Consider the following 14,436-nt stretch of genomic DNA (forward strand, 5'->3'; position numbering starts at 1 on the left):
CCCGAGGAGATCTGGTGGGGGAGCCCCGAGGAGATCTGGTGGGGGAGCCCCGAGGAGATCTGGTGGGGGACCCCCGAGGAGATCTGGTGGAGGAGCCCGAGGAGATCTGGGGGGGGCCCGAGGAGATCTGATGGGGAGCCCCAAGATCTGGGGGGAGCCCGAGGAGATCTGGTGGGGGACCCCCGAGGAGATCTGGGGGGGAGCCCCGAGGAGATCTGGGGGGGAGCCCTGAGATCTGGGGGGGAGCCCCAAGTACATCTGCTGGGGGAGCCCCACGGAGATCTGGGAGGGCCTCCCAGGCCATGGTCAGGCCTCTGACTGTTCCCCGAGCGAGGTGGGAAACAGGGCGTAGTGACCTGATCTGCTTCTTGCTCTGACAGGGTCGCTTCGCTCCAGCTTCCCTGTCCCCCGGGAGCCCCTTCAGTTCCCACCCTGTCACCTTTTGAAGGAGTCACTTGGTGTCTGACCCGGGCCTGCCGAGCTCAGGGTGTGCAAATGGTCAGGTAGACAGTTGCCACACCCCACGGTGTCACAGCCACATCGGGTCATCCTGCTCCAAGAAATTAGGTGTGGTCCACGTATTTGAAAAACTCGGTAACTCTGAATTTCTCGTTTCCTTATCTTTTGCTCATCCAAGGCAATTTTTTCTTTCTAAAATAAAGACCACATATATTTTTCAAATTGCATAAAAATGTATCCTATTAAGACTTCCTATCTGTGATCATAAAGCAGCTTCACCCTGTGACGTTCTAGAATCAGCTTTTCTGGGGGTGGGCTGGGCAGTTAGCCTGATTATAATCTTCCTTGCGTTGCTTTATGGTCAGATCTGCCACATGCCAGCGTGAGATCCTATCAGCAGTTTCCAAACATTTCTTTCTGAAAGAACAAACTGTTGTCACCGGTTCCTCAGGGTAATTGATCTCTTTTGTCTTCTTCCTGTTACAGGGGGAGATCTCACAGCTTCCCCAGACTGGGAAGGAAAATATGGAATGTGTTTTACCGCTGACTGAACACAACCCAATGAACTGTCCTGACAGTAGTTTGAAAACCAGCAGCTAGCAGTTTGTGCAGCTCCAGCATCATCCGGCACTTTCCAGAGCAGACTCATTGTTTACGAGAACTCTCGGCCTGACGACGTTTGAACCTCAAGCTCGGCAGCTTTCAAATACTTCTGCAAAAGAAAAGTACCCGGAACCCCCTTTCCAAAATGGCCGCAGATGAGTATCTGTGGATGGTCATCTTGGGTTTTTTCATAGCTTTTATTTTGGCGTTTTCCGTGGGTGCCAATGATGTTGCCAATTCGTTTGGTACCGCCGTGGGCTCGGGCGTGGTGACCCTGAGGCAGGCCTGCATCCTGGCTTCAATCTTTGAAACCACCGGTTCGGTGTTACTGGGGGCCAAAGTCGGAGAGACCATCCGGAAAGGCATCATTGACGTGAACCTGTACAACCACACTGCGGAGACGCTCATGGCCGGGGAGGTCAGTGCCATGGTCGGTAAGTAGCCTCGTCTTTCCACCTGTGGGAATGTGTCCACTGACCCATTTCTCATTTGTCATATCCATAAATGAGATTTTTGTTTTAACTTTTCAAAATCTGGTTTGATGGTTCTTTTTTTTTTTATTGAAGTCCAGTTGATTTACGATGTTGTGTTAGTTTCAGGTGTACAGCAAAGTGATTCAGCCATACATATACGTATGTATACTTTTTCAGATTTCTCATTTACTATACCTTATTTGTGCTCTCTGTGTTTTAATTCAGTTATGATTTTGGTTAGTGTTCAAATATCAAGCAACCATTTCCTTCCTTGAATGTATGGCAGACTTGCTTGTCCAAATAGATTTTGGTTAAGTCAGTGCTTTTCATAAAGTCCAGAAAAAGATATTTGTAGCATAGCTCTTTGTCATTTTAAAGCTGTTTGAAAGTTATTAAAGAAAGAACACGTCTAAGTGAATGTGTTTGAGAGGTTTACTTAGGTTTATTTATAAACCTTGAAGATTCATTTCTATTTTTTCATAGATTTTCCATCAGTTAGGAAGTAATGTTTTGAAAACGTGGTTGCCCCAAAACAGTATTTATTAGCTTAACTTCTGTATTCTCCGTTGAAGTTTTAAAGCAGTTACCAATTGACTCTTAAGTGACTGTGTTTTCAAGAAACTCTGGTCTTCTCTGTCATTTGTCTTCCTTTTGTTAGTGTTTGTTTGGACTTTCTGATTCCACCCCTGGGAGCTCCATCTAGTATGCTTGTTTTTTTGTTTGTTTTTTGTTTGTTTGTTTGTTTTTGTGGTACGCGGGCCTCTCACTGTTGTGGAGCACAGGCTCCGGACGCGCATGTTCAGCAGCCGTAGCTCACCGGCCCAGCCGCTCCGCGACATGTGGGATCTTCCCAGACCGGGGCACGAACCCGTGTCCCCTGCATCGACAGGCGGGCTCTCAACCACTGCACCACCAGGGGAGCCCCCACTGTGCCACCAGGGAAGCCCTAGTACGATTGTTTTGTTTTCCACTTGAAGATCACTTGTATGTCACCTGTTTGCAGTCGGACCTTTTATTGGTGGTGTCGGGCGTGTGGTTCCTCCCCTGCCCGAGGCGACTCCACACTGGCAGCACCGTGGGCGCTGCCCTCGCTGAGCTGGAAGGTTCGGGCAGCAGGGCCTTAGGTGCAGCCGACAAGCTCCTCCTCTGCTTGCCTCTCGGTCGAGGTGATGCACAGCAGATGGCGTGTCTCCACAGGTAGTGGGGGAGAGGGGGGAGAGGGGAGTCCTGCCACCTTCTGCTTTCAACAGGGCACATGCTTTTGTGGGGAGAGCCCTGCACTGGGAGGCCGGATGCTGGTGGACCAAGAACACGGCTACATCCCACGGATCCCCAGGGGTTTACCACCGCCAGCACTTCTTAAGCCCCCAGAATGTGCAGGTCGTTTGCCAGGTTTAAGGTGGCCCATCATCTTTTCTTTACAGCGGGTTAGTTTGAGAAGTAGAGTAGTTGAGGCCTTTGGTTGGAAGATGGATGTCCTCAGTAAGGAATTAAATACTACTAAAGCACAGGAAGCTGGTCATACGTGCTGAGGAGTTCCTCTTTGTCAGCTGCACATGTTGTGTGAAAGATGTAAGGCTGATGATGACTTTAATTCATCATTATTTTTAAGAATTAAAAATCATTTACTACCACAGCTACTGTAATGATTGAATTTTCACCTTCACTGAACATGTACTTCTCATCACAGTCCGGTATAATTGACGTTTCCCTGACAGTTTGACAGTTGTTTGTCAAATTCACCCTCAGTAGTCATGATCAATATCTAAGACATAATCATATCAGGAGGAAATTAAGATTTTGCCAGTCGGTATGATGCGGACAAGATATATTGAAAGTCGAGGAGAAATAAAGAAAAACACTGATGAAGTTCAATCTTTTTTTTTTAATTTTATAATTGGAGTGTAGTTGATTTACAATGTCGTGTTAGCTTCAGGTGCACAGTGAGTCAGTTATACATATATCGGCTCCTTTTATAGATTCCTTTCCCATACAGGTCATTACAGAGGATTGAGTAGAGTTCCCTGCGCTGTGCAGCGATGAAGTTCAGTCTTAACAGAGGTTCCTCCTTGAGTTGGATGAGCCCTTTGGGCAGTGGTGGTGCCTACCGAGGAGGTTTGTTTGTGAGGCTGCCCCAGGGCCCTGGGTGGACGGAAGGCCTGCGGGCTGAGCTCCACGTCACCACTAACTTGCCGTGTAGACAGCCATAAGTTGTCCAGTTTTTGGGTTTTCCCACCCCTGGCCTTGGTCTCTACACTCAAAGAATGAAGGATACTTACCTCCACTAGAATTTAGGTCAACCAAAGCATTTGGGGATTTTTGCTTGAATAACTTGATTTGGTTTGCTTTGGTGTCTTTTTTTTTTTTTGGTGTGTGGTTAGAAGAATCTCAAAGCCTATTTTGTTGGGAATTGGTGAGAGTTACCTAGACTTTTAAAATTGGGTTCCTTGTACATGGGAACTGGGGAAGTTTAGGATGGTGGTATGATCACGATTGGCCCAAACCGAGATGATTCTGTTCAGATGCCTGAGTTCTCCCAATCTTCCTCTTTTAAAGTCAACATCCCTTTCTTTGTCCCTTTTCTCCTCATCTCTTTATTTTTTTTCTCTTTTTTCTTTATAATCTTCACCCCAAGCCCATGGGTCTCTGTGCTTGCTGGTAAAGTTGCGGTAGTGTTAAGTTGATTGGGTAGAAGAAATTGTTCATGCCAGCCACACTTCCTGAACAAGGCACCTCCGGGGACTCTAGCTCAGCCCTAAAGCAACAGTCGATCCACTTAGTATGAAACCGCCAGTGGTTCCCAAAATCCACTGAGAATTCAGAACGCGCCATCTTTTCGTGGAAATACCCACGACAGCACGACTGAGCCATCTCCTGGAACCAGCCTAGGAAGTGCTGAGTCTTCTTTGCCTCCGCGTAACCTGTACCTTCTCTGCCGTTCTTTCATCCTCCAGGAGCCTGTGGCCTCAGACACCCATCTTAACCTCCACTTTCCCCAGGTTTTGTCTGGCAGCCTCATCCGGTGCTTAATCCCCTCCTTCATTGCAGGACATCATTATCTTAGGTTAAACTCTCTCTTTTTCCCACTGTTTTCCTTCACGCTAATGTAATCCCATTCACCTCCAGGAATTCCCAAGGTCAAGGAGGGCCTCTGGCCCACTCTCGCCTTGCAAGGCCCCGTCCTCCCCTCTGTCCCCTGCTCCCCAGTGCCCACCCCCCATTCCTCCCTCTCTCAGGCAGCCCCGTCCCCCTACCTTTCCTTACAAACCCTCCTGTTATAAAGTCAGCCAGAGAGAGGAGAGTGGCTTTCAGGATTGAAAACCTCATGGTCTGAATTCACGTGGGTGAGTTTATCCCATTCTCTTAACATCACTAGGGTATTTTACTTTTTGTAAGAATATTTGCTTTTTAAGTTCTGGTTCTGTGGTGTGAAACACGCTCCAAAGTCTGGCTTTATTTTTAAAACAACTAGTCCCTGAGGAGCCCAGGGCTTAGATGTCCGGGCTTGCAGGACTGCCCGCGGGGGAGCCTGGTTGCTGCCATCAAGCCTGTCACCGGTTTGGCAGCCCAAGGCTGGCCCTCCTCCTCCCAGCACACGTTTCAGGGGGTAGGTTCGGGGTCACGGCCCGCTGCGGCACAAAGGTCAGCCTGCCTGGCGCTCCCAGAGCAGCTGTCAGCCTTGCTCCGCAAATGGGGACCTGCACAACCTCTCACGAGCCTCTGTGACGCAGATGTTTTTGGAGAAAATGCCAGGGGTCTGTTTAAAAGTGCTGCTACCAAGCAGCCAGATTTCCAGAGTTAACACTTGGGATTAAGGCCGTGCCCTGCTTATCAGCCAGGCCCTTCGTCCCCTGCAGCCCTTTGTGAGCTTTTCAACAGCTGTTTCCGAAAGTGACCTCTCCCCAGCCAATGCTTTTAATACTCCCTGCAAAACTTGATCTGCTTATGAAAATATCTGAAGTGAACTGTAGCCTGGAAGAACACGAAGCCTAGAAAAGGGTGGCGAAATTGAGGTAAAAGGACACAAAGCCCAAACCCAGGGATCCTCTTAATTCCTGAGAATTAGAAGGCCTGGAGGGAGCAGGCCAAAAGAGGCCCAGCCGCCTGGGCAGGGGCTGAGGGTAGATGCCCAGCGTGGGGTTAAATATCATAGTTACTTCTCAAGGAGAGGCAAAACGGCGAAAAGTAATGCGGGATTACACACACTCTCTCTTTGTTTTTACTGAGGTATATTCGACGTGACATTATATTGGCTTCAGGTATACAGCATTGTGATTTGATGTTTGTATTTTATACTCTCTCTTGTACCGACTAATATACGTAGGCGGTATCTAGCCTCCTCGTGTTGTGACTGAACGGCGTAACTACAGCAGAATCTTTTCCAATACGCAGCCTTTCCTGTTTCTCCATGTTCATTCTCCTGCTTGGTCCTGGCCACACTTCACATCAGAACTCACCTCATCACCAGCACCCTTGCTTAACCATGACAAAGGCAACTAGGAACTGACGTCACGGGGCTTTTCTTTAAATACTTTCAAGTACTTTCCTTTGAATAAGTCAGCATTAGCCCTTTAGTGTTGAAGAATGTTCCTTTGGCTAAAGTTATTTGAGTGGTTTCTCTCAGGGCTTTGTAAAGAAACAGTCCAGAGACAATTAACCCCAGGGAGGCATTGGAAAGGAGAACGTAATTTGGCTTTCTTCCATCTATGGCTGTTTGAGACATCCCGCTGGATATCTGACTTTTTTCTGTCTTTGTTTTTTATCTTCAACCCGCAGGCTCTGCCGTCTGGCAGCTCATTGCATCCTTCCTGAGGCTCCCGATCTCGGGGACTCACTGCATTGTTGGGGCCACCATTGGATTCTCCCTCGTCGCAATTGGTACAAAAGGTGTGCAGTGGATGGAGCTGGTCAAGATTGGTAATTGCCATTTTCTTTCACTTATAAGCAGGAAAGTTTACATTTTCTAGAGTAAGTGTTATTGAAAGTCACCGTTATACTTTTTTCTTTAAGTGTTAACGTTTAGAAGACCTATATGGATAGGTCTATGAACGTTTTCCCTTAAAATTTCTGTTAGCAGAGATTGTGGACTGTTATGCAGTTTTTAACTCCAGATGCTCTTTTCAAATGCTACCTTGTCATCCAGCTTTGAAAATCAGTATCTGTCGTTCACAGGGCGTTTAGAAATTTATCTGGTTGAAATCAGTGTGTAGGCAGAGAAAAACTGGGCCCTGGTCCAGGAGTCAGAGTTCCTGGTGATGCAGAAGCGTGGAAGTGAGCCGAGTGCTACTTGCCCCACTGCATCCAGGAGACCCCCAGTCTGCCTGGTGCTGCTTCTGGGTTGTGGGCTGCCCAGTGGGGACTGTTAAGAGGGGTTTGACAACCTGCTTCCTGGGTCTGACTTTTTCAGTAAGGGGGAAGTCCTTTCAGCCCCCTAAGTACCAACACGCCCATTGTGAAAAACATTGTGAAAAACACTCTCTCTCGCCCATCTCCATCCTTTTACGAATCATAGTGGCCTTAGGAGCCCCTAGGATAAGCGGATCCCTGAACTGCAAGCGGGACACAGATTGCCAGGGAACTCTGCTGACCCCAGGAAACTCACCTGACATCCCAGGAAACTCACCCGAGGTCCCAGGCTTCTAGAACAGTGGTGCTTGATTCTGGCTGCACTTTCGAATTACCTGGGAGAGCAATTTAAAGATATCAGTGCCCAGACCCCATTCCAGACCTTTTAAATGAGAATTCTGTGGGTGGACCCAGAACGTAACTAGTTTTTGAAAACTCTGCAGATGTTTCCAGTGTGCAGCCAGAGGCTACGGGGTGACAGTACCAGGCTGGCCTTGGAAATTGAAAGGGAAGGTGGTCCAGGGGTGGGGCTGCACGAAGGGCAGGCAGAAGGGGCTCAGTGGGAATCAAAGGAACCGTCGTCGGAGGCCGGAGCTGGGAGGTGGTGCGTGTGCCGTGGCCTGAGGTCTGTTTGTGAGGACGGTGACCCCTGTGTGGAGGTCAGTCTGCCAAGGCAGTGGGTTTGCTGGGTTCTGAGTCAAGGTGAACAATTCCAGGAATGTTTGCTAATGTATGTGCTATATGTTGGTTATCACTGTATTATGTAAATAGGACCTGAATTACGTAGAATTTTAACATTCACTAGATTTTCTTTTGATTATTCAGTTGCTTCTTGGTTTATATCTCCGCTGTTGTCTGGTTTCATGTCTGGCGTGCTGTTTGTACTGATCAGAAAGTTCATCTTAAAAAAGGTAAGTGAGGCTATTATTTTTTTAATTAAGTTTTAGACCTAATTTTGGTTCTACTCAATAGAAATTAATAGTGAGAGGGGTCAGAGGAATAATTGTTGAGGCACAGCCCCCTGAAGTTGGAATTAGACGTTATTCAAAAGTAGGCAGGAAGAGGTGGGTAGAGTACCCAGGGGCTCCCCCAGAACCAGCACTGGACATGAGGTGTCTCGCCATATGACTTAGTTCATTGGTCAGCATTCTTGGGCACTGTGCCCACCCTCAAAAAAGGAAGGATAATTATTTTGTGAGCAGTAAACAGAATAGAGGAAGATAGTGTTACGGTTTTGAAATTAACTAGCACTAAAAACAGCTGGAGAATTTCTTTACGCAAATGTAAGGTGTCTTCTGTTTTTTAATGGAGAAAGGAAGCTTCAGACACTGGTTTTCTTCCTATCCTTGAGGATAGGATAAAAAGAAGGAAATAACACCTGCGGGGGTGGGGGGTGTGTGGGTACATTTTTATCAAAAATGAAATGAGATGAAAATGGAAGCTTACTGAGATCAGTATTCTCGGCAAGAAACAAAAAAAACCTTGGTTACGTTTCGATTTGCCCGTCAAGGGGCTGTTGCATTTCATAAGCCCTGCTGCTTGCCTTTGGCTGCTCCGCACACGCGAGCACATCGGGACACGCCTGCCTTCAGCCGTCTCCCTGCTTGAAGACACAGCTCTTCTTCTAGGCGGGCTCACTCTTTTGGATGGTCACAAACTCACCAGCCCTTCTCCGGGGTCGGGCTGTCCTAGGACCCAGTAACATCTTGGAAGGTGCCATCCACTCTTGCCCCCCCTGCACCCCCATCATCTGCCCCCCGCCAGGAGTCACTTCCCAGGTTCTCCTGCCCCAGCCTCCACTTGGGTACGTCCCTCTGTGTCCCCACACACTCACTGCCTTCTTATCATTGCACTCGGCGTCGTTGTGCAGCGATTTATCTCCTGCTTGGCCCCCTGTTCACTATTTGACCGTAAGATCTGTGAGAGTAGAAACCGTGACTGTCTCTTCGCATGCGTAGATGGCGCCCAGCGCTGCTTAGCCCTTCAGAGACGCCGGTTGAACATGTGTTAAGAGAGAGGGATGGCTGCTTGGATGGGGGGCAGGTGATGGGTGCAGGGAAGGAAGGAAAGGAAGGAGGGAGGGAGGGAGGGATCGAGACAGGAGGAGGAACAGAGACGGGTCTCAATGAGACAACTGCCATTTGCGTTTTAAGAATATTTTATTTGGGGCTTCCCTGGTGGCGCAGTGGTTGAGAGTCCGCCTGCCGATGCAGGGGACGCGGGTTCGTGCCCCGGTCCGGGAAGATCCCACATGCCGTGGAGCGGCTGGGCCCGTGAGCTGGGCCTGTGCTCCGCAACGGGAGAGGCCACAACAGTGAGAGGCCCGCGTACCGCAAAAAAAAAAAAAAAAAAAAAAAAAGAATAGGTTATTTGAGAAAACATAAGGTGATTCAGTTACAACACGCAAACTGAAGACTTTACGCCTTCAGGAGTTACCGGTTGGGAGTCTTTCTGTAGCAGCCGTTGTCCCCCAGAAAACAGCATTTTGGAAGTGGAGGCAGTAGGCATGTGAGCATCGCAGCGCTTTGTTTTCGGTTCAGCCTGGGTTCCTGTCCCAGGTCCACGGCAGATCGGGAGGTGATGTGCCTCGTCCCAGGCTCCTGCCCATCCTTTTGTACCTGTTCCTCACCTGCCCTCCTGTGACTGGGGCTGGGGCTCCCATGCGGCTGAATCACCTTCCACCCCAGCTCTCCCTTTCCTGACATCTCACTTCCATTCACCTCAGGCCTCCCAACAAGTGCTGGTGGCCGCTTGAGACATCGCAGGCGGGTTCTCGATGAGTTTACAGTCCTGCAAACCTACTTGATTTGCACACGTTTGCATTTGACAGTAGGAGCTGTCAACTAGGAACTGTGAGATAGTCTGTACTTACCCTGACTTCTGTAGCTCGCATCAAGACTTAGACCTAATTTTCCTTTTATCATGGGTGGGTCATAGGCTCATACCAATGTACAAGAGTGTCTTACATGGTCACCAGAAATTAGCCCGTGTTTGAATTATTTAAGCCACACCTACATGCCAGTTCTGCGTCGAGGAGTTCCCGGTTCATACTTTTGCTTCAAAATCCTCTGTAGATCTAAACCCTCAAACTCTCTATTTTTCCTCTGTAAACTCTAAATTTCGAATATTCTCCCAGGTGTGACTTTGCCTAAAACACGTGCAGTACTGTTCTCGCTGAAATGTTAGATTTCGGAGGTGTTGTACCAGAAGCCTAAGGTTGTAAAGACATGTTTTCTTAGACAAAGAACCCACAGTTCTTTTCGCTTTTTAATAGTTGAAGGGGGATTGCTCCACCTCGTGAAAGGATTCTGAAAGTCATAGCACGTGGTCCTGTATTTCCTTGCTTTATATATTTCAACACAGCAAACCCGGATCGTGTCACAGAGTACCATAAAATCTAGTAGTAATGCCGTGGTGTTGAAGTCATTTGACTTTCTCAGAGCATCCTCAGAGGGTCAAGCCTCAAAATATTTGCTGAAAGTGGATTTTTGGGCCAATGTGAATGTAGCTAGAATAGTGAGTGCTCCGGGTCAGGGCTTTAGTCCCAGAAGCTGGCCTCACCAACAGCCCTTCTCTGTCCCCACATCTGTCACCACCTCATGTGATCCCAGCGCATTAATGCGTCTGCTGGTCACCATCATGGGCCCTTTGCCACAGCACTCGTGTAGGAGGAGGGTCAGCGCAGGCCAGCCCCGGGTCTGGAGGTGCACACAGCCCGCGGCAGGGACAGGGCTTTCCCGGAACAATGACTTGTGTCATTTTGCCTGTGCTGCCTGCAGATGCCCCTGGAGTCCTGACCTGCCCCCTTATCTCCTTACCCCACAGGAGGACCCCGTTCCCAACGGCCTCCGGGCGCTTCCCGTGTTCTATGCCGCTACCATCGCGATCAATGTGTTTTCCATCATGTACACAGGAGCCCCAGGTAAGAGCCCTCGGAAGGTCACGGCCAGCAGGTGGTGTCAGAGTCCAGGGGCGGTGGTGGATTTGTTGGCCAACAGTCAGAAGCACTACTCACAGTCATTACTCATTACGGAGCAGTGAAAAGAGTAGGAGATGCCTTTACTTGTTTTAAGTACTCAAGAGAGATGTGAAGTACACAGGCAACAGACTTCAGGTTAAAAAAAGAAAATTGAAATCCCCCTTGTGCCTCAGATTCCTGGTGCTGAGTCGCAGAACATGATCGGACAGCCTGAGCCTCCCTGAGCTGGGGGGGCCACTGGAGGCAGGGGGGAGCTCGCTTAAGCAGTAGGTCACCACCTTGGGACAGTCCGGGGCGGGACTGTCATGTGGTCCACAGCACAAACATCTAACCCCCCCAGAACTCGTCAGACCTGTGAGTCCAGGGACTAGAGCCCTGCCGTTCTGGTTCTGCGTTCCAGATACTGGAACCAGTGATGACTTTCTTTTCAGAATTGCTCCTTTTCTTCCCACTCCGATGTCTTTTGTTCTTTCTTTTCAAGGATTTGGGGTGGAGCAGGGCTAAAAGTTCCTTTCTTTTACGTTTTCAGTGGGTAAAGAAGAACTTACGTACAGTACTGTCATTTGCATAACATTCCCGTGTGGAGGAGGTGGTTAACTGTTTCTCACTCACCATTTCCATGCGTATCTTGGTAGAGAGGGTCCCCCATTCCCCTCTGTGAGATGTGCCTCTTACAGCTAGATCCTGAACACGTCCATTGCTGTGGGATGGCCAGAGTGAGCAGAGACGTTTGTGTGTGTCGTTTTCCTCCTTGTTAATGTCCTTTAAGGATTAAGATTCAGTTACGGGCCATATCTGATTAAAGCCTCCCTCTCTCTGTTCAAAAGATAAAGTTTCTGCTAAATGGTGTGTCGTATTACAGTTGAAAGCGCCCTCTTCCCAAACGGGGGAAATCCTCATTAATTTCTCCAGCCGGGTTTTCTCAAGGCAGTTTTTCTCGGATTGTATAGCCATACCTAATTCTATGTTTGTGTACTGGGCTTTCAGACTTTGGGTGAAGGGAGAGGACGTGAAGCACCACAGCGGCTCTAAGTAATCTGAAAAGCACGAGGCTGAACGTCATGGTGAGCTGGAGGGAGATGAAACCCTAGCCTCAGATGACAGTGGCCTGACGGCCCTTTGGGCTTGATCATTCACGGAATATGAAGTCTGTTTGTCACAGACTGTTTTCATGATCCATAACAAAAAAACAGAGGCAGAGTAAAAGCAGTTGCATACCATGAAGTTGACGTTCACCCCACCCCAAGTCTGTGAATCTCACGAAGCTTCCATGTGGTGCTGGGCGGGTCCCGGAGGGCCAGGTGGGAAGTCAGCCGTAGCAGAGAGATGTCTTGTCCACCTGAGCCCTTGTTCTTAGTTCTGTGCAGGCTCTCAGAGCCCAGGGTAATGGAACAAAAAGCCTACCAGCCGTCAATAGCCAGACACCTCCCGGGCTAGTGATTTAAGAGATTAAACAAATGAAGGCCGGGGTGCGAGTCCTGGAAGTGGGAATTGGTGTAAATGACAACCATTTAGTTCTGTTTCTGCATTTTATTTTTCCTAGCCTCTATTCTTCTTGCTCCCTGGTTCTCGGTCTGAATGTCAGAAGACCACAACTGTATGATTTTTATTAAAATTTGACTTTTCCCATACTTACCTATTTTTTCCATCACTTCTTTTTCTCATCTTTTGCTGCAGTTTTATTGCAAATTTGCTAGAAGAATCAGATTACTAAGGGACTAAATTCTAGAGAAGGGCTTCCCTGGTGGCGCAGTGGTTGAGAGTCCGCCTGCCGATGCAGGGGACACGGGTTCGTGCCCCGGTCCGGGAAGATCCCACATGCCGCGGAGCGGCTGGGCCCGTGAGCCGGGGCCGCTGAACCTGCGCATCCGGAGCCTGTGCTCCGCAACGGGAGAGGCCACAACAGTGAGAGGCCCGCGAACCGCAAAAAAAAAAAAAAAAAATATTCTAGAGAAAATGAAACTAGATAATGGATGAGGCAACTAAGGATAATATAAATACTTCATAGAGAAGTTGTGAAAAATAAATAATAAACGCTTTTACTGAGCTGAGTTTTACACGAATTAATCCTTTGTGTCCTCTGTACTCCACTGGGAAATTGGTAATATTGCTAACGCCCCCTGACAGGTGGGCAGCAGGCACAGTGATGCCGACTGAGTGCCCAAGGTCATATAGCTAGTCAGGTGCAGAAGCAGACGTTAAGTGGGCAGCCTGGTCCCAAGCCCCAGTTATATGACATTCTTCTGACACACGATGGGGCGGGGGTGAGACACGCAGTATCTAGTGCCTGGTACCTAATGTCACTGTTAATGAGGATCAGAATACACTCCGTCAGAAAAGGACTTTGCTAATGTCTTGGCTCCTGGGGAGTGTTTATGGGATATTCAACAGGTGAGTCTAAATCCTATTTTTATTTAAACGTCTAAGGTTAAAACTAGACATTAATTCCATCCTATGGTCATCTGTAGCTGTGGCGTCATAGTTGGGGATAGGGTTGGGCTGGGAAGAATCACTTCCCCAGTGACTCGGTCCTCTGCCCCTTTTAGAACTTGCCTGCCTTTCTGCCTGTTGGAATTTATTCTTGCTAGTCCTTTTCTTTCTTAGAACGCTTCCGTTCAACACATAGGCCCCAGAGATAAAAGGAAAGAATGAAAAGTTTGCTAACAAAAAAGAGTGGCAGCATTCACCTTACCCCGTTTCAACTTTCAGAGATTCTGATAAGTAGCCTTTTTCTAGATGGATGTGAATTCAGTGGGGACCCGTGGGCTGTTGAGTTACAGGGTTCTGGTTTGACTTCCTCTGTGCCTCCTCTCTAAGTTATTTTGAAGTTGTTTATATCTTGAGCCTAGCTTGATTTGTTTTACTTTGCGTTTGACATTGCGATGACTTTTCTCAAAAGTCATCCTTCAGAAACTGAGTTGCACTTTAAAAAATTGTCTTTGCTTTTTTTCCTTTAAAAAATAATTTGCAAGCAGCAAAAATAACTTGAGGAAAATAAAGTGCTCACTTGGGTTGGCTTAGATAGAAGCCTGAAGTTTATTTTTAAGGAAAGTCTTCAGCTGTACAGGACCTGTTTTTTGTTTAGCATTTAAAGAACAAACGCTGAGGTTCATGGCACATGGCTTTGAGGCGTCAGAGCAGATCAGCTAACGAAGCTTTCTAAGTCAAAGTGTGGTCCCTAGACCGGCGGCATCAGCCACATGGACACTTGTCAAAAATGCAGGTTCTCAGGCTCAGCCCTAGACCCAATGAACCAGAAATGCAGACCAGCAGTCTGTGCTTACCAGGGAGACCCTGGGTGATCGGATGCATGTGCATTTAGAGGACCCCTGCCCTAACCACCCCTTTATCATCACCTTTTACCGTAAACGCTGCTGCCTTATCACGGTTCTCATGTAAGGGGTGCTCTTCAAAAGCTCTAGCTAGCAACCTTTGCTCACTCCTTACTAGCAGATGAATTCTCAGACCTAACCAGGCCTGGTTTCTGGCTTCCCCAGAGTGATCTGCACCTGAGATGGGGCTGCCTCCCCCTCCTCCTCCATCTCCTCTTCCTCCTCCTCCCCCCTCTCCCCCCTC

At 48.3% G+C, this 14,436-nt stretch overlaps 1 protein-coding gene across 1 annotated transcript in view; it reads left to right on the top strand.

The window, feature by feature from the left end:
* The window catches only part of SLC20A2 (solute carrier family 20 member 2), a 74,262-nt gene that overhangs the window by 24,466 nt on the left and 35,360 nt on the right, over positions 1 to 14,436 (top strand). Inside the window, exons 2-5 of the mRNA XM_024765044.1 lie at positions 946 to 1,496; positions 6,312 to 6,452; positions 7,707 to 7,792; positions 10,707 to 10,803. Of these exons, the coding sequence (XP_024620812.1) occupies positions 1,208 to 1,496; positions 6,312 to 6,452; positions 7,707 to 7,792; positions 10,707 to 10,803 (613 nt within the window). The 5' untranslated portion in view covers positions 946 to 1,207. The remainder of the gene's footprint in view (positions 1 to 945; positions 1,497 to 6,311; positions 6,453 to 7,706; positions 7,793 to 10,706; positions 10,804 to 14,436) is intronic.

The sequence above is a fragment of the Neophocaena asiaeorientalis genome, unplaced genomic scaffold (assembly GCF_003031525.2).
Source record: "Neophocaena asiaeorientalis asiaeorientalis breed wild unplaced genomic scaffold, Neophocaena_asiaeorientalis_V1.1 scaffold14, whole genome shotgun sequence".
Classification (NCBI taxonomy): Eukaryota; Metazoa; Chordata; class Mammalia; order Artiodactyla; family Phocoenidae; genus Neophocaena; species Neophocaena asiaeorientalis.